At 37.5% G+C, this 25,057-nt stretch overlaps 1 protein-coding gene across 4 annotated transcripts in view; it reads right to left on the bottom strand.

The window, feature by feature from the left end:
* Positions 1-25,057, bottom strand: part of TDRD3 (tudor domain containing 3) — a 243,933-nt gene that overhangs the window by 77,932 nt on the left and 140,944 nt on the right. For 3 of the 4 annotated variants that reach the window (XM_079902897.1, XM_079902898.1, XM_079902899.1), the window contains exons 4-5: positions 20,200-20,360; positions 16,464-16,605 (exon numbers count right to left, since the gene is read on the bottom strand). In XM_079902897.1, coding sequence (XP_079759023.1) covers positions 16,464-16,605; positions 20,200-20,360 — 303 coding nt within the window. Of the gene's footprint in view, positions 1-16,463; positions 16,606-20,199; positions 20,361-21,198; positions 21,213-25,057 lie in introns of those variants that run through there. The other variant, XM_079902900.1, reaches the window with a different exon arrangement.

Genomic DNA, 25,057 nt, shown 5'->3' with positions numbered 1-25,057 from the left:
CTAGCAAACAGAATCCAACAGCACATTAAAAGGATCATACACCATGATCAAGTGGGGTTTACACCAGGAGTGCAAGGATTCTTCAACATACACAAATCAATCAATGTGATACACCATATTAACAAATTGAAGAAAAACCATATGACCACCTCAATAGATGCAGAAAAATCTTTCAACAAAATACAACACCCATTTATGATAAAAACCCTCCAGAAAGTAGGCATAGAAGGAACTTACCTCAACATAATAAAGGCCATATATGAAAACCCACAGCCAACATCATCCTCAATGGTGAAAAACTGAAACCATTTGCACTAAGATCAGGAACAAGACAAGGTTGCCCACTGTCACCACTATTATTCAACATTGTTTTGGAAGTTTTAGCCACAATCAGAGAAGAAAAAGTAATAAAAGGAATCCAAATCAGAAAAGAAGAAGTAAAGCTGTCACTGTTTGCAGATGTCATGATACTATACATAGAGCATCCTAAAGATGCCATCAGAAAACTACTAGAGCTAATCAACGAATTTGGTAAAGTAGCATGATACAAAGTTAATGCACAGAAATCTCTTGCATTCCCAAACACTAATGATGAAAAATCTGAAAATGAAATTAAGGGAACACTCCCATTTACCACTGCAACAAAAAGAATAAAACACCTAGGAGTAAACCTACCTAAGGAGACAAATGACCTGTATGCAGAAAACTATAAGATACTGATGAAAGAAATTAAAGATGATAGAAATAGATGGAGAGATATACCATGTTCTTGGATTGGAAGAACCAACATTGTGAAAATGACTACACTACCCAAAGTAATCTACAGATTCAATGCAATTCCTATCAAACTACTACTGGCATTTTTCACAGAACTAGGACAAAACATTTCACAATTTGTATGGAAACACAAAAGACCCCAAATAGCCAAAGCAATCTTGAGAAAGGAAAATGGCACTGGAGGAATCACACTCCCTGACTTCAGACTATACTACAAAGCTGCAGTAATCAAGACAGTATGGTACTGGCACAAAAACAGAAATATACATCAAGGGAACAGGATAGAAAGCCCAGAGATAAACCCGCACACATATGGTCACCTTATTCTTGATAAAGGAGGTAAGAATATACAGAGGAAAAAAGACATTCTCTTCAATGAGTGGTGCTGGGAAAACTGGACAGCTACATGTAAAAGAATGAAACTAGAAGACTCCCTAACACCATACACAAAAATATATTCAAAATGGATTAAAGACCTAAATGTAAGGCCAGACACTATCAAACTCTTAGAGGAAAACATAGGCAGAACACTCTATGACATAATTCACACCAAGATCCTTTTTGACCCACCTCCTAGAGAAATGGAAATTAAAAGAAAAATAAACAAATGGGACCTAGTGAAACTTAAAAGCTTTTGCACAGCAAAGGAAACCATAAACAAGATAAAAGAGAACCCTCTAAATGGGAGAAGATATTTGCAAATGAAGCAACTGACAAACGATTAATCTCCAAAATTTACAAGTAGTTCATGTAGCTCAATATCAAAAAACAAACAACCCAATCCAAAAATGGGCAGAAGACCTAAATAGACATTCCTCCAGAGAAGATATACAGGTTGCAAACAAACACATGAAAGAATGCTCAACATCATTAATCATTAGAGAAATGCAAATCAAAACTACAATGAGATACCATCTCACACCAGTCAGAATACCCATCATCAAAAAATCTATAAACAATAAATCCTGGAGAGGGTGTGGAGAAAAGGGAATCCTCTGGCACTGTTGGTGAGAATGTAAATTGATACAGCCACTATGGAGAACAGTATGGAGGTTCCTTAAAAAACTACAAATAGAACTACCATACGACCCAGCAATCCCACTACTGGGCATATACCCTGAGAAAAGCATAATTCAAAAAGAGTCATGTACCACAATGTTCACTGCAGCTCTATTTAAAATAGCCAGGACATGGAAGCAACCTAAGTGTCCACTGACAGATGAATGGATAAAGAAGATGTGGCACATATACACAATGGAATATTACTCAGCCATAAAAAGAAACGAAATTGAGTTATTTGTTGAGTTATAGTGAGGTGGATGGACCTGGAGTCTGTCATACAGAGTGAAGTAAGTCAGAAAGAGAAAAACAAATACCATATGCTAACACATATATATGGAATATAAAGAAAAAAAATGGTCATGAAGAACCTAGGGGCAGGATGGGAATAATGATGCAGACCTACTAGAGAATGGACTTGAGGACACGGGGAGGGGGAAGGGTAAGCTGGAACAAAGTGAGAGCGTGGCATGGACATATATTCACTACCAAATGTAAAACTGATAGCTAGTTGGAAGCAGCCACATAGCCCAGGGAGATCAGCTTGGTGCTTTGTGACAACCTAGAGGGGTAGGATAGGGAGGGTGGGAGGGAGGGAGACTCAAGAGGGAAGACATATGGGGATAGATGTATATGTATAGCTGATTCCCTTTGTTATAAAGCAAAAACGAACACACCATTGTAAAGCAATTATACTCCAATGAAGATGTTAAAAAAAAAATGCCATAAGGAATCTTTTCACCCATCTAGTCCTCCTATCTGTCTTATCTTTGAGGTGTTAACATATATCTGTTAAGCACTGGTTGTCACTTAATACACCTTCTCGACTCTGAAGTTTTTTGTGCATTTTTAATGATTATTGTTATAGAAAATGTTACGTTTAAAATATTTTAAATGGTGAAAAATAAGTTAAAAAATTACCATATGTACCTTACACCTACTCTAGAGTCCCTGCATTATAAAAGGAATACTATATATTTTGTATAAGTTATAGAAAAAAACTAAGACTAAAGACAACAGTAATATTCAGTTAATTAATCAAAGAACAATTTAAACTATATATGAATATCACATTTCTTGATAAGCTGTATTTAAGATGTTAACCTAGTTTAAGAAAAAACAGCAAATGCATAAACTTATCTAGGGGTCCTTTCCCCAGTTTTAATTTAGATTAAAGAAAAAGACCATTCAAAGAGCAATAAATCATTTCAGTTTATGCCATGACTTCCTTAAAAGCTCACATAAGCTGCCAATAATACCATCTCTCAATACACAGTATATAATTAAAAGCATATTACAGGATTTCTACTTCCCCCTATGACTGTGTAAGAGACAAGACTTAATCTCCCTCTACAACTAGTAATCTGGACAACATGTAGGAAACGACTGTTTTAAGACATAGGGCAAGAAGTAGCACAGGACTGTAATCCCAAAGAGAAAGAGAAAAAAACAAACAGGTGAACTCTGCCTTTCTGCTTGGAGGCATAATGCAGACAGACAGCACAGAGTTCTGAGTTGAGAAAATGTCTCACAGCTCAAGCCAGGCTGAAATAACTGGAAGCTCTGGGGCAGAGTTTTGAAAAAGAAAGGCCTGCACAGAAATGAAACTCCAGAAACCTGTATAGGAATTCCCTTAAGTCACTGCTGAGAACTAGGCTAAGCAAAAAGCAACTGCAAGTTATAAGCTTCCATTTATACTAGAATAAAAAAGAATAAAATACTTAGGGATAAAATTACACAAAGAAGGGCTTAAGGGAAGATGGCGGAAGAGTAAGACGCGGAGATCACCTTCCTCTCCACAGATACACCAGAAATACATCTACACGTGGAACAACTCCTGCAGAACACCTACTGAAGGCTGGCAGAAGACCTCAGACCTCCCAAAAGGCAAGAAACTCCCCACGTACCTGGGTAGGGCAAAAGGAAAAAAGAATAAACAGAGACAAAAGAATAGGGACGGCACCTGCACCAGTGGGAGGGAGCTGTGAAGGAGGAAAAGTTTCCACACACTAGGAAGCCCCTTCGCGGGCGGAGACTGCGGGAGGCGGAGGGGGGAGCTTCGAAGCCGCGGAGGAGTGCACAGCAACGGGTGCGGAGGGCAAAGCGGGGAGATTCCCGAACAGAGGATCGGTGCCGACCGGCACTCACCAGCCCGAGAGGCTTGTCTGCTCACCCGTCGGGACGGGCGGGGCTGCGAGCTGAGGCTCTGAGGCTAGGGTTTCGGTTTCGGACGGAGCGCAGGGAGAGGACTGGGGTTGGCGGCTTGAACATAGCCTGAAGGGGTTAGTGCACCACAGCTAGCCGGGAGGGAGTCCGGGGAAAAGCCTGCACCTGCCGAAGAGGCAAGAGACTTTTTCTTCCCTCTTTGTTTCCTGGTGCGAGAGGAGAGGGGTTTAAGAACGCTGCTTAAAGGAACTCCAGAGACGGGCGCGAGCCGCGGCTAAAAGCGCGAACCCCAGAGACGGGCGCGAGCCGCGGCTGAAAGCGCGGACCCCAGAGACGGGCGCGAGCCGCGGCTGAAAGCGCGGACCCCAGAGACGGGCGCGAGCCGCGGCTGAAAGCGCGGACCCCAGAGACGGGCGCGAGCCGCGGCTGAGGGCGCGGACCCCAGAGACGGGCGCGAGCCGCGGCTGAGGGCGCTGACTCCAGAGACGGGCGCAAGCCGCGGCCGGAGGCGCGGACTCCAAGGCGGGCGGGAGACGTTGGGGCTGCTGCTGCCGCCACCAAGGGGCCTGTGTGCGAGCGCAGGTCGCTCTCCACTCCCCTCTTCCGCGGAGCCTGTGCAGCCCGCCACTGCCGGGTTCCCGGGATCCGGGGACGACTTCCCCGGGAGAGCGCACGGCGGGCCTCGGGCTGGTGCAGAGTCACGCCGGACTTTGCCGCCGCAGGCCCGCCCCGCATTCCGGGCCCCTCCCTCCCCGCCGCCGGCCTCCGTACGCCAGAACCCCCGAATCAGCGGCTCCTTTAACCCCGTCCTGTCTGAGCAAAAAACAGACGCCCTCCAGCGACCTACACGCAGAGGCAGGGCCAAAACCAAAGCTGAGCCTCTGTGAGCTGTGAGAACAAAGAAGAGAAAGGGAAATCTCTCCCAGCAGCCTCAGAAGCAGCGGATTAAAGCTCCACAATCAACTTGATGTACCCTGCATCTGTGGAATACATAAATAGACAGCCAATCATCCCAAATTAAGGAGGTGGACTTTGGGAGCAAGATCTATGATTTTTCTCCCTATTCCTCTTTTTGTGAATGTGTATGTGTATGCTTCTGTGTGAGATCTTGTCTGTATAGTCTTGCTTCCACCATTTGTCCTAGGTTCTATCCGTCCATGGTTTTTTCTAAAAATTTTTTTCTTAATAATCAATTTTAATTTTAAGAACGTTATTATACTTTACCTTCGTCCTTTCTTTCTTTCTTTCTTTCCTTCCTTCCTTCCCTCCTTTAGACAACGAATCATCCCAAATTGAGGAGGTGGTCTCTGACAGCAAGATTTATGATTTTTCCCCCTTTACCTCTTTTTGTGAGGGTGTATGTGTACGCTTCTGTGTAAGACTTTGTCTGTATAGCTTTGCTTCCAACATTTGTCCTAAGGTTCTATCCGTCCCTTTTTTTTTTTTCTAATTAAGAATTTTTTAATTCAATAACTTTACTATACTCTATTTTATTTTTACTGTATCTTCTTTCTGTTTTCCCCTCTTTCCCTCCTTCCTTCCTTCCTCCCTCCCTCCTTTCGTTCCTTCTTGCCTTCTTTCCTTCCTTGCTTCTTTCTTCCTTCCTTCCTTCCTTCCTTCATTCCCTCCTTCCTTCCCTCCTTTAGACAACGAATCATCCCAAATTCAGGAGGTGGTCTCTGACAGCAAGATTTATGATTTTTCCCCCTTTACCTCTTTTTGTGAGGGTGTATGTGTACGCTTCTGTGTAAGACTTTGTCTGTACAGCTTTGCTTCCAACATTTGTCCTAAGGTTCTATCCGTCCCTTTTTTTTTTTTTCTAATTAAGAATTTTTTAATTCAATAACTTTACTATACTCTATTTTATTTTTACTGTATCTTCTTTCTGTTTTCCCTTCTTTCCCTCCTTCCTTCCTTCCTCCCTCCCTCCTTTCATTCCTTCTTGCCTTCTTTCCTTCCTTGCTTCTTTCTTTCTTCCTTCCTTCCTTCCTTCCTTCCCTCCTTTAGACAACGAATCATCCCAAATTCAGGAGGTGGTCTCTGACAGCAAGATTTATGATTTTTCCCCCTTTACCTCTTTTTGTGAGGGTGTATGTGTACGCTTCTGTGTAAGACTTTGTCTGTACAGCTCTGCTTCCAACATTTGTCCTAAGGTTCTATCCGTCCTTTTTTTTTTTTTTCTAATTAAGAATTTTTTAATTCAATAACTTTATTATACTTTATTTTATTTTTACTGTATCTTCTTTCTTTTTGTTTTTTCCTTCCTTCCCTCCTTCCTTCCTCCCTCCCTCCCTCCCTCCTTTCGTTCCTTCTTGCCTTCTTTCCTTCTTTGCTTCTTTCTTTCTTTCTTCCTTCCTTCCTTCCTTCCCTCCTTCCTTCCCTCCTTTCCTTCTTTCTTTCCTCATACGTCTACTAATTCCCTCTACTTTTTCTCCCTTTTATTCTGAGCCGTGTGGATGAAAGGCTCTTGGTGCTCCAGCCAGGAGGCAGGGCTCTGCCTCTGAGGTAGGAGAGCCAACTTCAAGACACTGGTTCACAAGAGACCTCCCAGCTCCAGATAATATCAAACGGCGAAAATCTCCCAGAGACCTCCATCTTAACACCAGCACCCAGCTTCACTCAACGACCAGCAAGCCACAGTGCTGGACAACCTGTGCCAAACAACTAGCAAAACAGGAACACAACCCCACCCATTAGCAGAGAGACTGCCTAAAATCATAATAAGGCCACAGACACCCCAAAACACACCACCAGACGTGAACCTGCCCACTAGAGAGACAAGATCCAGCCTCTTCCACCACAACACAGGCACTAGTCCCCTCCACCAGGAAGCCTACACAACCCACTGAACCAACCTTAGCCACTGGAGACAGACATCAAAAACAGGAGGAACTACGAACCTGCAGCCTGAAAAAAGGAGACCCCAAACACAGTAAGATAAGCAAAATGAGAAAACAGAAAAACACACAGCAGATAAAGGAGCAAGATAAAAATGCACCAGACCTAACAAATGAAGAGGAAATAGGCAGTCTACCTGAAAAAGAATTCAGAATAATGATAGTAAGGTTGATCCGAAATCTTGGAGATAGAATGGACAATAGAATGGACAAAATGCAAGAATCAGTTAACAAGGACCTAGAAGAACTAAAGATGAAACAAGCAACGATGAACAACACAATAAATGAAATTAAAAATACTCTAGATGGGATCAATAGCAGAATAACTGAGGCAGAAGAACGGATAAGTGACCTGGAAGATAAAATAGTGGAAATAACTACTGCAGAGCAGAATAAAGAAAAAAGAATGAAAAGAACTGAGGACAGTCTCAGAGACCTCTGGGACAACATTAAACGCACCAACATTCGAATTATAGGGGTTCCAGAAGAAGAAGAGAAAAAGAAAGGGACTGAGAAAATATTTGAAGAGATTATAGTTGAAAACTTCCCTAATATGGGAAAGGAAATAGTTAATCAAGTCCAGGAAGCACAGAGAGTCCCATACAGGATAAATACAAGGAGAAATACGCCAAGACACATATTAATCAAACTGTCAAAAATTAAATACAAAGAAAGCATATTAAAAGCAGCAAGGGAAAAACAACAAATAACACATAAGGGAATCCCCATAAGGTTAACAGCTGATCTTTCAGCAGAAACCCTACAAGCCAGAAGGGAGTGGCAGGACATACTGAAAGTGATGAAGGAGAAAAACCTGCAACCAAGACTACTCTACCCAGCAAGGATCTCATTCAGATTTGATGGAGAAATTAAAACCTTTACAGACAAGCAAAAGCTGAGAGAGTTCAGCACCACCAAACCAGCTTTACAACAAATGCTAAAGGATCTTCTCTAGGCAAGAAACACAAGAGAAGGAAAAGACCTATAATAACGAACCCAAAACAATATAGAAAATGGGAATAGGAACATACATATCGATAATTACCTTAAATGTAAATGGACTAAATGCTCCCACCAAAAGACACAGATTAGCTGAATGGATACAAAAACAAGACCCTTACATATGCTGTCTACAAGAGACCCACTTCAGACCTAGAGACACATACAGACTAAAAGTAAGAGGATGGAAAAAGATATTCCATGCAAATGGAAACCAAAAGAAAGCTGGAGTAGCAATTCTCATATCAGACAAAATAGACTTTAAAATAAGGACTATTAAAAGAGACAAAGAAGGACACTACATAATGATCAAGGGATCGATCCAAGAAGAAGATATAACAATTGTAAATATTTATGCACCCAACATAGGAGCACCTCAATACATAAGGCAAATACTAACAGCCATAAAAGGGGAAATTGACAGTAACACATTCATAGTAGGGGACTTAAACACCCCACTTTCACCCATGGACAGATCATCCAAAATGAAAATAAATAAGGAAACACAAGCTTTAAATGATACATTAAACAAGATGGACTTAATTGATATTTATAGGACACTCCATCCAAAAACAACAGAATACACATTTTTCTCAAGTGCTCACGGAACATTCTCCAGGATAGATCATATCTTGGGTCACAAATCAAGTCTTGGCAAATTTAAGAAAATTGAAATTGTATCAAGTATCTTTTCTGACCACAACGCCATGAGACTAGATATCAATTACAGGAAAAGATCTGTAAAAAATACAAACACATGGAGGCTAAACAATACACTACTTAATAACCAAGAGATCACTGAAGAAATCAAAGAGGAAATCAAAAAATACCTAGAAACAAATGACAATGGAGACACAACGACCCAAAACCTGTGGGATGCAGCAAAAGCAGTTCTAAGGGGGAAGTTTATAGCAATACAAGCCCACCTTAAGAAGCAGGAAACATCTAGAATAAACAACCTAACCTTGCACCTCAAGCAATTAGAGAAAGAAGAACAAAAAAACCCCAAAGCTAGCAGAAGGAAAGAAATCATAAAAATCAGATCAGAAATAAATGAAAAAGAAATGAAGGAAACAATAGCAAAGATCAATGAAACTAAAAGCTGGTTCTTTGAGAAGATAAACAAAATAGATAAACCACTAGCCAGACTTATCAAGAAAAAAAGGGAGAAGACTCAAATCAATAGAATTAGAAATGAAAAAGGAGAGGTAACAACTGACACTGCAGAAATAAAAGAGATCATGAGAGATTACTACAAGCAACTCTATGCCAATAAAATGGACAATCTGGAAGAAATGGACAAATTCTTAGAAATGCACAACCTGCCAAGACTGAATCAGGAAGAAATAGAAAATATGAACAGACCAATCACAAGCACTGAAATTGAAACTGTGATTAAAAATCTTCCAACAAAGAAAAGCCCAGGACCAGATGGCTTCACAGGCGAATTCTATCAAACATTTAGAGAAGAGCTAACACCTATCCTTCTCAAACTCTTCCAAAATATAGCAGAGGGAGGAACACTCCCAAACTCATTCTACGAGGCCACCATCACCTTGATACCAAAACCAGGCAAGGATGTCACAAAGAAAGAAAACTACAGACCAATATCACTGATGAACATAGATGCAAAAATCCTCAACAAAATATTAGCAAACAGAATCCAACAGCACATTAAAAGGATCATACACCATGATCAGGTGGGGTTTGTTCCAGGAATGCAAGGATTCTTCAATATACGCAAATCTATCAATGTGATAAACCATATTAACAAACTGAAGGAGAAAAACCATATGATCATCTCAATAGATGCAGAGAAAGCTTTTGACAAAATTCAACACCCATTTATGATAAAAACCCTGCAGAAAGTAGGCATAGAGGGAACTTTCCTCAACATAATAAAGGCCATATACGACAAGCCCACAGCAAACATCATCCTCAATGGTGAAAAACTGAAAGCATTTCCACTAAGATCAGGAACAAGACAAGGGTGCCCACTCTCACCACTCTTATTCAACATAGTTTTGGAAGTTTTAGCCACAGCAATCAGAGAAGAGAAGGAAATAAAAGGAATCCAAATCGGAAAAGAAGAAGTAAAGCTGTCACTGTTTGCAGATGACATGATCCTATACATAGAGAATCCTAAAGATGCTACCAGAAAACTACTAGAGCTAATCAATGAATTTGGTAAAGTAGCAGGATACAAAATTAATGCACAGAAATCTCTGGCATTCCTATATACTAATGATGAAAAATCTGAAAGTGAAATCAAGAAAACACTCCCATTTACCATTGCAACAAAAAGAATAAAATATCTAGGAATAAACCTACCTAAGGAGACAAAAGACCTGTATGCAGAAAACTATAAGACACTGATGAAAGAAATTAAAGATGATACAAATAGATGGAGGGATATACCATGTTCTTGGATTGGAAGAATCAACATTGTGAAAATGACTCTACTACCCAAAGCAATCTATAGATTCAATGCAATCCCTATCAAACTACCATTGGCATTTTTCACAGAACTAGAACAAAAAATTTCGCAATTTGTATGGAAACACAAAAGACCCCGAATAGCCAAAGCAATCTTGAGAACAAAAAAAGGAACTGGAGGAATCAGGCTCCCTGACTTCAGACTATACTACAAAGCTACAGTTATCAAGACAGTATGGTACTGGCACAAAAACAGAAAGATAGATCAATGGAACAGGATAGAAAGCCCAGAGATAAACCCATGCACATATGGACACCTTATCTTTGATAAAGGTGGCAGGAATGTACAGTGGAAAAAGGACAGCCTCTTCAATAAATGGTGCTGGGAAAACTGGACAGGTACATGTAAAAGAATGAAATTAGAACACTCCCTAACACCATACACAAAAATAAGCTCAAAATGGATTAAAGACCTAAATATAAGGCCAGAAACTATCAAACTCTTAGAGGAAAACATAGGCAGAACACTCTATGACATAAATCACAGCAAGATTCTTTCTGACCCACCCCCTAGAGTAATGGAAATAAAAACAAAAATAAACAAATGGGACCTAATGAAACTTCAAAGCTTTTGCACAGCAAAGGAAACCATAAACAAGACCAAAAGACAACCCTCAGAATGGGAGAAAATATTTGCAAATGAAGCAACTGACAAAGGATTAATCTCCAAAATTTACAAGCAGCTCATGCAGCTCAACAACAAAAAAACAAACAACCCAATCCAAAAATGGGCAGAAGACCTAAATAGACATTTCTCCAAAGAAGATATACAGACTGCCAACAAACACATGAAAGAATGCTCAACATCATTAATCATTAGAGAAATGCAAATCAAAACTACAATGAGATATCATCTCACACCAGTCAGAATGGCCATCATCAATAAATCTAGAAACAATAAATGCTGGAGAGGGTGTGGAGAAAAGGGAACCCTCTTGCACTGCTGGTGGGAATGTGAATTGGTTCAGCCACTATGGAGAACAGTATGGAGGTTCCTTAAAAAACTACAAATAGAACTACCATATGACCCAGCAATCCCACTACTGGGCATATACCCTGAGAAAACCATAATTCAAAAAGAGTCATGTACCAAAATGTTCATCGCAGCTCTATTTACAATAGCCCGGAGATGGAAACAACCTAAGTGCCCATCATCGGATGAATGGATAAAGAAGATGTGGCACATATATACAATGGAATATTACTCAGCCATAAAAAGAAACGAAATGGAGCTATTTGTAATGAGGTGGATAGACCTAGAGTCTGTCATACACAGTGAAGTAAGTCAGAAAGAAAAAGACAAATACAGTATGCTAACACATATATATGGAATTTAAGAAAAAAAAAAAATGTCATGAAGAACCTAGGGGTAAGGCAGGAATAAAGACGCAGACCTCCTAGAGAACGGACTTGAGGTTATGGGGAGGGGGAAGGGTAAGCTGTGACGGGGCGAGAGAGAGTCATGGACATATACACACTAACAAACGTAGTAAGGTAGACAGCTAGTGGGAAGCAGCCGCATGGCACAGGGATATTGGCTCGGTGCTCTGTGACAGCCTGGAGGGGTGGGATAGGGAGGGTGGGAGGGAGGGAGACGCAAGAGGGAAGAGATATGGGAACATATGTATATGTATAACTGATTCACTTTGTTATAAAGCAGAAACTAACACACCATTGTAAAGTAATTATACCCCAATAAAGATGTTAAAAAAAAAAAAAAAAAAAATTACACAAAGAAGAAGATCTATACAATGAAAACAACAAAAGATTGCTAAAAGAAATTAGACACCAATAAATGAAAAGTCATCACATGGTCATGAGTTGGAAGATTTAATACTGTTAAGATGGCAATACTACTCAAACAGATCTAGAGATTCAATGCAATTCCTATCAAAATCCTAAGAATGCTTTTTGCAGAAACAGAAAAATCCATCCTAAAATTCATATGGGATCTCAAGGGACCCTGAATAGTCAAAATAATCCTGAAAAAAGCTCATACTTCTTGATTACAAACTTACTACAAAGTTACAGTAGTCAAAACAGTACTGGCATTAAGACAGACTAATAGAATAAAGAAATAAAGAAATAAAATAAAGAAAAAAAATACGGTTAAATGATTTTTGATGAGGGAGATAAGGTCATTCAATAGGGGAAGGAGATTCTCTTCAACAAATGGGGGTGGGAAAACTGGATATCCATATGCAAAGGTCTTAAACCATGTACAAAAATTAATTCAAAATGGATCAAAGACCTAAATTTAAGAGCCAAAGAGCTAAACCCATAAAACTTCAGCAAGAAAACATAGAGAAAAAGCTTCATGACATTGGGATTTTGCAATTTCTTGGATATGACACCAAAAGCATAGGCAACAAAAGAAAAAAAAACAGGTAAAACTGAACTTCAATAAAATTTAAAATGCTTTTGCATCAAAGGACACTACCAACAGAGTGAAAAGGCAACCAATGGAATGTGAAAAATATTTGCAAATCATATATCAGATAAGGAATTGATATCCAGAATAAATCAAAAACTCACACAACAACAACAACAAAATTTAAAATAGACAAAGGACTTAAATACACATTTCTCCAAAGAAGATATACAAACAGCCAGTAAACATATGAAAAGATGCTAAACATCACTACGCACTAGGGAAATGCAAATCAAAACCACAATGATATTCCACTTCACACTTATTAGGATGGTTATTATCCAAAAAACATGAAATAACAAGGGTTGGCAGGGATGTCAAGAAATTGGATCACTTAAGCATTGCAGATGGGAACGTAAAATGGTGCAGCTGCTGTGGAAAACAATATAGCAGTTACTCAAAATATTAAACAGAATTACTATGCAATCCAGCAATTCTACTTCTGAGTATAAACTCAAAAGAACTGAAAGCAGGAACTCAAGCAGATATTTGTACACCCATGTTCATAACACCTTTATTCACAATAGCCAAAAGGTGGAAAGAACCCTAATGTCCATTAGTGGATGAATGAACAAAATGTGGCATTTACATACAACGGAATATTATTCAGCCTTAAAAAGTTAGTAAATTCTGACACATGCTACAACATGGATGAACCTTGAAGACATTATGCTAAGTGAAATAAGCCAGACACAAAAGGGTGAATACTATATGACTATACTATTATGAGATAGCTGGAGTACAAGGTGGCCAGAGATTGGGAGGGGGGGAATGGGAAGTTATTGTTTAATTGGTACAGAGTTTCAATTTGAGAAGATAAAAAATTCTGGAGGGAGGGGGTTGTGTAACAATAAGGATGTACTTAATGCCACTTAATTTTACACTTAAAAATGATTAAAATGTTAAACTTTGTTATGTATACTTTACAATTTTTAAAAACAGAAAAAATTTTTAAAAAATTATCTGTCATAGGAGGTGAGGGGGGGAGCACTAAAATGTTATAGAACTACATTACTTTACAAATTATATCTGCTACAGAACTCTCCAAAACCTATCTTTATCATACTTTGAGGTTTGAGTTTTTCTTTTCGTCACCTGTCTATATCCAACTTGCTACAACTACAACACCTACACATGCTTCAAATACTATCCAATGTTCTCTTCCCCCTCTATGTATTTTGCAAGAATGCCTAGGACCCCATTACTTCCAAAATTAACTCTATGGTTTATTATTTCTATGTGTACATTTGATTTCTATGTGTTTCACCTGCCAGATGCTCAAGTAATTTGAACTCTCCATGATTTCTACAACATTATAGTTACCAAAATCAAAAAAACTATAAAACCAAAGAGAACTACTATCATATTAAGATGTTTTTAAACTCTTTTTCATGTAAATTTTTACTGCCCCCTAACACGAAATACTAGCATGGCTTTCAGGAAACAAAGTGCAAAAATATATAATAAAACATTACAAGAATAACTATCAAAGTACTACTGATCCATGTATGTGTTTGTGTGTGTGTACGTGTGTGTGCTGGAGGTGAGGAAGTTCCTAGGAATGTCTGACTGACTTTACAATTAGTAAGGTAGTTCTGGCTGGGTTGTAAAAATTATGTATAATATGTTGGTCTGACTTGACAACATCTTAACACACTTTTAAAAATCTCTAATGATAATAAAAATACAATATATTAATTTGTGAAAGGAAAAGATCACATGAAATGGGTGGGATTTCTCCAGGAAATTTTAAGTTCATAAACTTGGCTATTTATATAAAACTATCAAACCACTTCTGATTTACTTGCTTGTGCAACATTTTCAATCAAACAATGCAGTTATGGAATATTATTTTATATTTCATAGTATCTTATATAGTATATAATAGTATCTTATATTTCACAGCAGCCCAAAGTGTAGCACATTAGTATCATAAGGAATGAGTACTAAGGAATAAAAAATGTGCCTAAATTTCCTTATCTATTTACATCCCAAACAGAGGCACTTTCAAACTTAGAAGATAGAAAAGAGCAATTTATCTTAAAATACCAAAAGTTTGAAATATTGCTAGGCCCCTTGACTCACTTTAGACAACAGACAAGATCTGAGAGTGGCACAAAAACATGAATTCTAATTCAAAGAGTAATTAGTTCTATGTGCTTGTAATTCATTTATTTCACTATTATTTATTATGATGTTTATTACATATAAGACTCAGGGCCACCACTTTGGAGATACAGGAAGGCTCAGATCCATCACCTATTAGTGGTCTAATCATAAAATAAGTTTAACGGTTCTTAAAGCCTATTTTCTGATCCATATGGACATAACACTCTCTTACAAGACTGCTAGGTGAATTACATGATATACAGATACAGGCGCCCAGCTCAAGACCTACACACTGTTCAACAAATATTTCTAGAATTGAATAAAGATAACACAAACAAGAATTCTGACCTCAAAAAGCTTACAATCAAAGGAGATAAGAAATAAATATAATTTTAGTGCTAGATAAAAAGTAATATACTTCTTAATACAATGAATAAAGTATTCTAAGAATTCAATAAAGGAGCAATTATTTCATTTTGTGAAAAAAACGAGCACTTGTTTTGAGTCTAAAAGCATGGGGATGAGAGAGAAACTAAGATGAATGTCTTAAAAGTGGGAAAATCTTTTTTCTTTTTCAAAAGTGCAACTGAGGAAAGCTTAGAGAATCAAAGAAAGAGTAAGTAGTTCCATTTAGCTAAAACAAAACCTATGTGAAAAAATTAAGAAAGTTGAAAAGGTAAGCTGGAACTAGGGCTAAATTATAAATGACCTGAATCCCAGATTAAGGTATATGAAATAAAAGCAGGGTGTAGCATGATCTGAATTATGTTGAAGATAATCTGGCCGAAGTACAATAAATTAGAAGATGGAGAAAGGGTATATGGTGGAACCAGTTAAAAGGCTGCAAGTAGTTCAGGCCAGAGACTTAAACTACAATAATGGCAATGGAACCTGAGAGCAAGGGATTGACAAGAGATCTGACTGCAGAGGATCAATAAAACTCGTGGCTAGAAGCAAAGTAGAAGGACAATTACTAGACAACCTAGATGACTAGGAGGATAAAGATACTGTTAACATAAATGGTGAAAACATCAACTAATGTGACTAGGAAGACAAATGCAACAAGAACCCTTTCATTATAGTGAAATTCTAATTTGCTTTCACTTGTATCTGTGTGTGTGTGTGTGTGTGTGTGTGTGTGTGTGTGTGTGTATGAATAAGACAAATACACATGCATTATTCATATATATGCACAAACACTTATTTTCTGAAGAAAGAATTATATACAGATACATTACACATATCTTACAACTGGTATCTTGGCAGTTTTGAAAACTCCTCAGTAAAGAATGGCCTTTAAAATATGTAATAAAATGTAACAAATACTGAAAATGACATCTGTTTTAGAAGAACAATATGGTTAAACAAAGGTAGATAGTTTCTGTAAAGATCACTGTGTTCCATTCTATTCAACTCTGGCATAAAGAACTAATTTTACTAGCCATTATAGAAAGATCCCTTAAAACAGAGAATACAATAAAAAGAGTGTAGTGTTTTAAAAGTTCAAACCATTCTTAGTTTACACTTACTCTCTGTAACTCCCATTTCTCAATAAGGTGTTCTACTTCACCGCCAAGAACTGTGGTGTTAGAATCATTCAAGAGCAGGAATCCATTTTTTATGTCCACAACGCCTGAAAGCTTAACTTTAGTTCCAGGTGGTGTGTTCAGGCTAAAGCAAAGAGAAAAAAAGAGTTAAAACACATTTAAGCTCCTTCCCCAAACTGGAATTCAGTCTTATACTGTGACCTGGTAAAATTCTTCAAAATGCACTAATGTGAAAACTATTTTTCAGGTGACTGGCTATATAGTGTGAATAGGTCATCAGGGAGGAAGTCAGAAGACCAGGTACAAGACTGTCATTTTCTACCTTAATTTTTTTCTACATGTAAAAAAATATGGATAGGGACTTCCCCCTCGGTGGTCCAGTGGGTAAGACTCGGTGCTCCCAATGCAGGGGGCCCAGGTTTGATCCCTGGTCGGGGAACTAGATCCCGTATGCATGTTGCAACTAAGAGTTTGCATGCTGCAACTAAGGATCCTGCATGCTGCAACAACGATCCCGCGTGCTGCAACTAGACCCGGAGCAGCCAAAATAAATAAATAAATAAAAAATAAGTAAGTCAGTAAACAAACAAATAAAAAAATCTGGATAATAAAAATCACAGCTCACAAACTTATGGTAAAGATAAATAGAGTAAAAGATATGAAAGTACTTTCTCAACCATGCCATGTTGTATAAATGTAAGATTTGCCCTTTTTTCCCCCCTCTGAGCTTTGTGCATTATTGCAAAGATATACTATATTATAAAATTAAATTTCAATACAGAAGAGATATCAAACCAGTAATAATCTTAGACATTGAACACCTATGTGAGTTACTGTAATCCACATGAAACAATGCTCTTTTTGGTTAACTATCCAGTTAAAGATCAAATGAGAGTTATTTACTCTAAAGCATACTGACTTCAAAAGTATTTTTTCATAATAGGTTAACATTATCAGATGTGGGGCAAACATTATAACACCATGACCCCTTTTACAAACACCAGAGAAAACACCTCCTATCAATCTTTTAATAAAGGAAACAGTGGAAGAAATCCATTTCATCACATAGGTTTATTCTAAAGTAAAAGCACATATACCAAGCCCCACTGCATCTCTTCGCACATACAGCAAGGGGTAAAGAACTCCAAATAGGAATAAAGATAGTCCTAAAACACTTGGGATAAATTAGAAAATCATGCTGAAAGACTTCACATTGTCAAATTTTTTTTTTTTTTTTTTTTTTTTTTTTGTGGTACACGGGCCTCTCACTGCTGTGCCCTCTCCCGCCGCAGAGCACAGGCTCCGGACGTGCAGGCCCAGTGGCCATGGCTCACAGGCCCAGCTGCTCCGTGGCATGTGGGATCCTCCCGGACCGGGGCATGAACCCACGTCCCCTGCATCGGCAGGCGGACTCTCAACCACTGCGCCACCAGGGAAGCCCCCTACATTATCACATTTTTAAAAGCTTATAAAATTCACCATGTGCCGATAAGTGCAATAGCAAATCTATGAAAGCACTGGTATCTCTGGTCTATTTTTTAAGAAAGACGGTTGATAAAACAGTTATTAACAGGAAGAAATAGAATATGCCTATTTTTAAGATTTCAAAGAGCCCATATGGAGTAAGACATTATCTGGTAAAAATTATTCTCAGGACTCCAAGCTTAATCATTCTTAGTCATCCTATATAACTTAGAAAACAAATGGTCATGGACAGCCTTGCCTAACCTAACTCTTAAGTAGAGAGCTGTGTGGTGGTAAATGTAGGCAACTTACCACAATGTCTATCAAACTTCAAGATCAGCAACAACTGAATACATTTACACTAAGTGAAGTTTTTCCCAATTCCAGTTAATCAGCAGATACAGATTTTCTAACTCTGTAGTCATCATTTAGGGATAAATAAAAAAACTAAGCACCAAGGGTACCAGGCTTCTATACTCTTTACCTCTAAAGAAATTATTAATGAATTACATCATTTATATAAGACCAATATGTGTTCTTTAAAACCATTTTTCGCCAATAATTTCTAACACATTAGTAAATTGGAAATGAAATGAAAATGTAAAAAACACAAATTAACAACATAAGAAACTACAAAAGACCTTAAAAAATAGCAAGCAAATTACAAGGGCATTTAAATTGTGATTTTTAAAACTAAAAGCTAATCTGAAAGCAGATAATGAGCTAATTTTTTATGTAAAATAACTGTACCTTTCCCAAATTCTTTCTCTAACAGGTTAAGAAGGAAAACATGGTGAATTACTTGAAGTTGGACATACAATTTCATTAAGATAATTGATAAAGAGTTCTATTCACCAAATTAAATTACAGTTCTATTCCCACAAAAGAATAAATAGGTGCTAAAATTTTAATATAATTTTTATTACATCACCTTCAGGGCCATAAATAACTCTTACTCAGAGAGCATACTGTAGCTTAATTAATACTTTATTCACACTCCCAAGTTCCTTTATTCTCTCTTCATTGAAATTAAAAACAAAAACAAAAAACAGAACAAAAACAAAAATACAGTGAGAAGTGGGGCTGGAGGTAGGATAGATGAATGGAAAGAAGCACCCCAGAGAAATGCAATGTCCAGTAGAGAAAACACATTCTATACCAGTTCCTGGTTTATCCTCTCTAGTGAGTTCTTCTACCTTCCTTCTAAGATAACCAATAATCAAACTTATTTTGAAAATGGTCTCCCAAATTGTTCATATGTGAGAACACTTCTGTAAGCTGTTGTTTTTACAGCACCAAAAGTAGACATGCTACTTCAATGATGAGTGAATGAGAAAGTAGCAACATTTTTTTTTCAACGGTCAAACTGTAATAAATTCAACAAAAGAAAACAGTGTAAGGGACCCTCCTCTCTGGGTTGATCCTGTGTCTTCATTTACCTCAGAGAAATATACAGCAGTAAAATGAGAGAATGAGCCATTACATGGCAAGTCTTTCTTCTCAGGCATCTGTGAACTCCCTTGGAGGGGATCTGATTAAATTTGTCAAAGGAGGAAAGGCTGCGTTTCCTTTTATGGAAGTTTCTCCATAAAAGTAGGACTCTTTCTACTCTTCAAAAAAAAAGACAACATAATCACAAAGTCAATATACGCCCCTTTGTATATGAAAATCAACATTTTAGACGAATAAATATATCTTCTAAGGAAGGAGCCTCCCTCACTAAAGGCAGACACTAGTTGAAGGAAGAAAAAAAGAAATCATTGAACATGGCATACAAGGCCTCAACCTACCACATTTCCTCCCACATACCACGATGCCAATCACCTATGCTCCTCCAAGTGTAACTTTTCACTCATCTGCTATCAGAGTACCATGTCTAGACTGCTAAACAGTATAATGGATGCAACTAACTGTCAAGGAAGAAATTGTGACATATTTAAAGAAATTTTTGTTCTGAAAAAATTTTAATGACCTAAAATTTAGTGATAAAATTGAAAAGCTTACATTCCATGTAAGAACACCTAAAATTTCTGTTTTTAATTATTAACTTTAAAAGTAAGGAGCAACTAACTCCATTTTAAACTATTTTTCTTTACAGATAAAGTAAAAATACAAACTCTTTAATTTATTCTGAAAAACTGTAACATGCACTTAAGAGTTCATTCCTTCTTTTCAAAGGTCTTAAAAACAAAATCCAATGTGAACAGTACCTTTAAACACTTATAACAAATGTACACCATAAAGTGCCAATTACCTTATTTTTGACATGTAACTAAATTCTACTGCTGTACAACTTATATGACCATCAGTCATCTGCAAACGCAGCATTCTTGGGGCAGCCTGAGATTCTTCATTATCCTTTGGTGCAGCAACATTGCGAATTTTTTGAATTTGCAAAACACATGGACCTTCAAGCTGTCAAAAGACAAAGGAATAAATAGCACTTTTAGCCATAGCTTTGTTTTCACTTAAAATGTTTCTCTTTTCCTTACTTTATTATTTATAATGATAATTCAATTAAATAAGTTCAAAATTTAAACTGTTATATACATTAGTGTGGGTTTTTTTTTCTTTTGTATTTAAAGATAAAACTTTAAAAAAGTCTCCTGAAGAATTTTTTTAATATAATTCTGAATTCATTTTCAGAAAATAACAGGAAAAAACTTCAGGGAAAAAGTTACTTTTCTGAATTAAAGGTATATTAAAAGATGTTTTCAGTCTTATGTGCTCTAAATTGTTCACATATACGCCCCGTTCCACCCATGTACATTAACAGACATTCTAGAATTAAAGAACTTGGTAATTTTTTAAGGGACATCAACTTTACAGTAGTAGTTGAAAGGAATGTTCTCTGCTCAAAAACATCAAGTTTAAAGTACACCTTCTTCTGGCATTAAAAAAAAAAAAAAACCATATTCCAAAATTTAAACCATATAAAATCTAAGAAGTGTGAACTATACTTGACTTATTGTCACATTTCCTTTTTAAATGAGTTTAATGCTATGTTGTTATTCATTGGCAGTAAGGAAAATAAACATCCTATCTAGCCATATTTTAATCAAAGACAAAAAGAAAATTGATGGGCTAACTAGCTATTGAATATTAAGTTAAAAGTTTTTATATAATAAAACACTTATGGTATAACTGGGGAATGAGAGCAAAATCTGCTTACATGTCTGAAAAATAAATTTAACATAAAGTAACACTTTCTACATTATAAAATATTATATCCATTAAGTAGTATCATACTTACAAAGAAAAAAAAGCTTTTTGTTATAGCTTTTTAAGTAAAATCTTTCTGTATGCATTAGTTTAATTTATATTTTCAGCAAAGAGAAATGTGAAATAACATTTACACAATTTCTTGAGTAAGCATGTTCCCAGGTTGACAAATTTCCACTTCATATTTACCAGTATCTTTCCCGAAAAGCAGTAATTTTGTTACAAATTTAGCCCTAGAGAATATAATTAGAGAAAAGATACGAAACTTACATCTAATTTTCAAGTATGAAAAAAAATTCTAAGTTGAAATAAGTCTAAAACCTTTAACAAATGTAGATAAGCTACTAATTCAGGATAAACTTTTTCTTTTACTTTTGCTAATGCCATTAAAATAAAGACATTTAAATTAAACCAGAGGCATGTTAACGGTTCTTATAATGTTCATCATTCTCTATATTCTACTACTCCCAATATTTTTAGCCTAGACACTGATAAATATTTAGCCTTTGCTTTACTAACCACATATAACTATTTAAATTTACATTTAAATTAATTAAAACTGAGTGAAATTAAAAATTTAATTCTTCAGTCACACTGGTCACATTTTGAGTGTTCCATATCTGCACAACACATATACAGACTGTCCTACATCACTGCAAAAAGTTCTATTAGACAATCAGTGGTGATCTAGACTTATGTGTTCCACAATGATACTAGGGAGTGCACATCCGTTGAAGTGTGGGAGGAAAACAATTGTTTGTATTTAATTCTTAGTAAGAAAGAAATTAAATGTTCCTAATACTTCATAATCAGAGCAACAAAGACACTCCCATTCAGTCCATGTGACATACAGGTAACAAGGCATCTTTATAGAATTTGGGGAAATCTACATCTCAAGGGTGTTGACATGGCACCTTCACTGGTTTGTTTGCTTTCAATGTATTGTGACAAACTGACATTTATTTGTGTGCAGTTAAATGGATATACAGATATTACCTAGTTTTAACTATTAATGATCACAAAATGGACAAGTGGCTTTAAAAGATTCTGCCAAAGAAACACAAATTGAAGATAATGCCAACAACGCAATCACAGAGGGGGTAACAGGACCATTTTTGCTGATCTCCTACTGAGGGGCTATGTTCTACTTTGGTGGGAATAGGACTGAGTTGACGCCCTGCATTCAATTTGTGCCTTTCCTGGAGTTTCTTTTCTGTTCCTCCCGGAGGAGAAGGGCCGAAAAAGGGCCATTCCAGGGCGCGGCGCTGGGCTTGCCACATTTGGGAGCGCCGCCTGAAGTTGGGCGCACAGCCTCCCGCCGCCCTGCCGTTGGGCTGGTGGAGGCCGCAGCACTGCTAGGGTTGCATCAGTCTTCCTGTTTGCACTATTTCTTTTTGTGACCATGGCCCCGTCTTAAGTATTTCCAATTGAGAAACGAAACCTCAGGAAACCGAAACTTAACTAGCCGCTCTCGCTTCTGTAATTACGCTTGCTGACCGCCCCCCCCCCCCCCGCAACCGTCCAACCAATCAGACGGCGACTAGTGTTTTTCTTCAAAAATCAACCTGCAACCGTCCAACCAATCAGACGGCGACTAGTGTCTTTATTCAAAAGTCAACCTGCAACCGTCCAACCAATCAGACAGCGACTAGTGTCTTTGTTCAAAAATCAACCAATCAGTACTCCCCACCCCTGGAAAGCCCCGCAGAACGTCCCGAACTTGTTTGTACCTGTCTATGAAAGAGCTGTACTAAACTCCGCCAGGACCTGTTAGCGTCACCGGCAACGAGTGCGCGGAGGTCCAGGTTCGAACCTGCAATAAATGACCCTTGCCGTTTGGCTTTGACTCTTGACTCTGGTGGTCTTGTGGAGGGGCCTCGCGACCTTGGGCGTTTCACTACAACTGGTTGACCATGAGAACGAAAAGCTAGGAATGCTAGGGAGGAACACCTGGTCCCAGATCTTGATGTTTCCTAGCAAGCAGCAAGTTTACTTATTTAACTACTCCAACTCCTGGCCTCTCCATCCCTTTTAGTGTATTAAATAGTGGTCCTGCCAAAAGACATATGTCTACCTGGAACCTGTAAACATAACCCTATTTGTGAAAAGGGACTTGGCATACCTAATTAAGATCAGTATCTAAAGATGAGATGATCCTGGATTAGGAGAAATACAATGATGAGCTTCTTTAGAAGAGAAAGGGAAATAAACACAAAGACACTGGGTATAAAGGCCATGGGAAGAAAAAAATGGGGGCAGAAATTGGAGTTACACATCTACAAGCCAAGGAACACCAAAGACTGCCCACAGCTACTGGAAGCTATGCGAGGGGTATGAAACAGACTCTCCTTCAGAGCCTCCGAAAGGAACCAACCCTGCTGACACCTTGATTTTAGACTTCTGTCCCACAGAACTGTGAAAGAATAAATTTCTGTTGTTTTATGCCACCAAGTTTGTGGGAATTTGTAACAAAAGCCTCAGGAAACTAACACACCCATTTATGAAATGACTTATCTGATCGAGAGGAATATACTGTATATTTTGGGCTCATCCTCACCCTTCCTTTCTTGGGATCTAGGTAGGGACCCTGAGGAGGAGGTACCTACTCAGCCTCTTCACTGGATTGGCACTGCAATAAGTGAGTGTACAAATCTGTCAGGTTTGTGGTTCAATTAATGCATCCATTTGGCTCTCCCACCAAGCCATATCTTCCAAATTAATTTTTATCAGTAGTAAAGTTGATACTTTGGCCCACATCTGCCACTTCTTTCTTTCTCAATCGATTCAGAACCAAAGTAAAAAAGAAGGTACTATTTATTAGACTCTCCTTAGAAACTCCCAAATTACACACAGTCTTTTTATAATCAATTCTCAATTTGAATCAACAGGCCTTAAGACTAGTTCCACAATTCAGAAAGATTCTACAAGTAAAATTGCAGATATAACGATTTTTTTCATTATTACATTTACAATATTCAGTTTATTATCCTCTGTAGTCAAAAAATAAATAGGGAAGTACTGGATCTAAATAAAACACAAATAGCAGAATAAAATGTTAAGATCCTAAATCCTAACTTTAACCCTAAATCTAAAATCATCTAAAAGCATCCACAAAACTGAATGAGAATTAACTTCAAAATCCTTGTTCTTCTAGTATCAAGAGCAACCCCAAAGTGAAAAAAGATATCATATTTAAATGAAAATAATAAAAATCAAGGATTAATTTTGCCCAAGATTTCTTTCATGTCTGACTTTCACCTTTACATGAGCAATAAGGAGCAAGTAAAAGAAATTATTGTAAAAATTTTAAATAGTTAAGAAAAAAGATCTCTAATTCCTTTTTTTTAACATCTTTATTGGAGTATAATTGCTTTACAATGGTGTGTTAGTTTCTGCTTTATAACAAAGTGAATCAGCTATACATATACATATGTTCCCATATCTCTTCCCTCTTGCATCTCCCTCCCTCCCAATCCCAGCCCTCTAGGTGGTCACAAACCACCGAGCTGAAGATCTCTAATTCTAATAAACAATATCAAGTATACACCAGAGATATTCTCTGGGGCCAGAAAAAGTCATCCAGGCTTCATTCCTTCCTTTCCCTATGTAGATGGACCTCTCTATCATCTAAACTCCTAACTAGTCATATCAATTGACATGGAATGTCAGATTTAAATGACTGTATTAGTTTATTAATTTAATGATCATATTAAATAACATTCTTGTTTACAATCAGACTCTCCAAAGTTTGGATGACATGGAACCACTTATCTATAATCTGATCACACCTAGATAAACGGTTAAAACTGAGAATTTTTGAGGAATCAAGAAACTATCTAAATTTAGACATTCTATGATACTATGAAAAATCTGCCAGCCATTTCTTTTTA

Source organism: Stenella coeruleoalba (genome assembly GCF_951394435.1).
Source record: "Stenella coeruleoalba genome assembly, chromosome: 18".
NCBI classification, from domain to species: Eukaryota; Metazoa; Chordata; class Mammalia; order Artiodactyla; family Delphinidae; genus Stenella; species Stenella coeruleoalba.
Note: the sequence above shows the minus strand (reverse complement) of the source record. Positions and strands in the feature narration are given on the sequence as shown.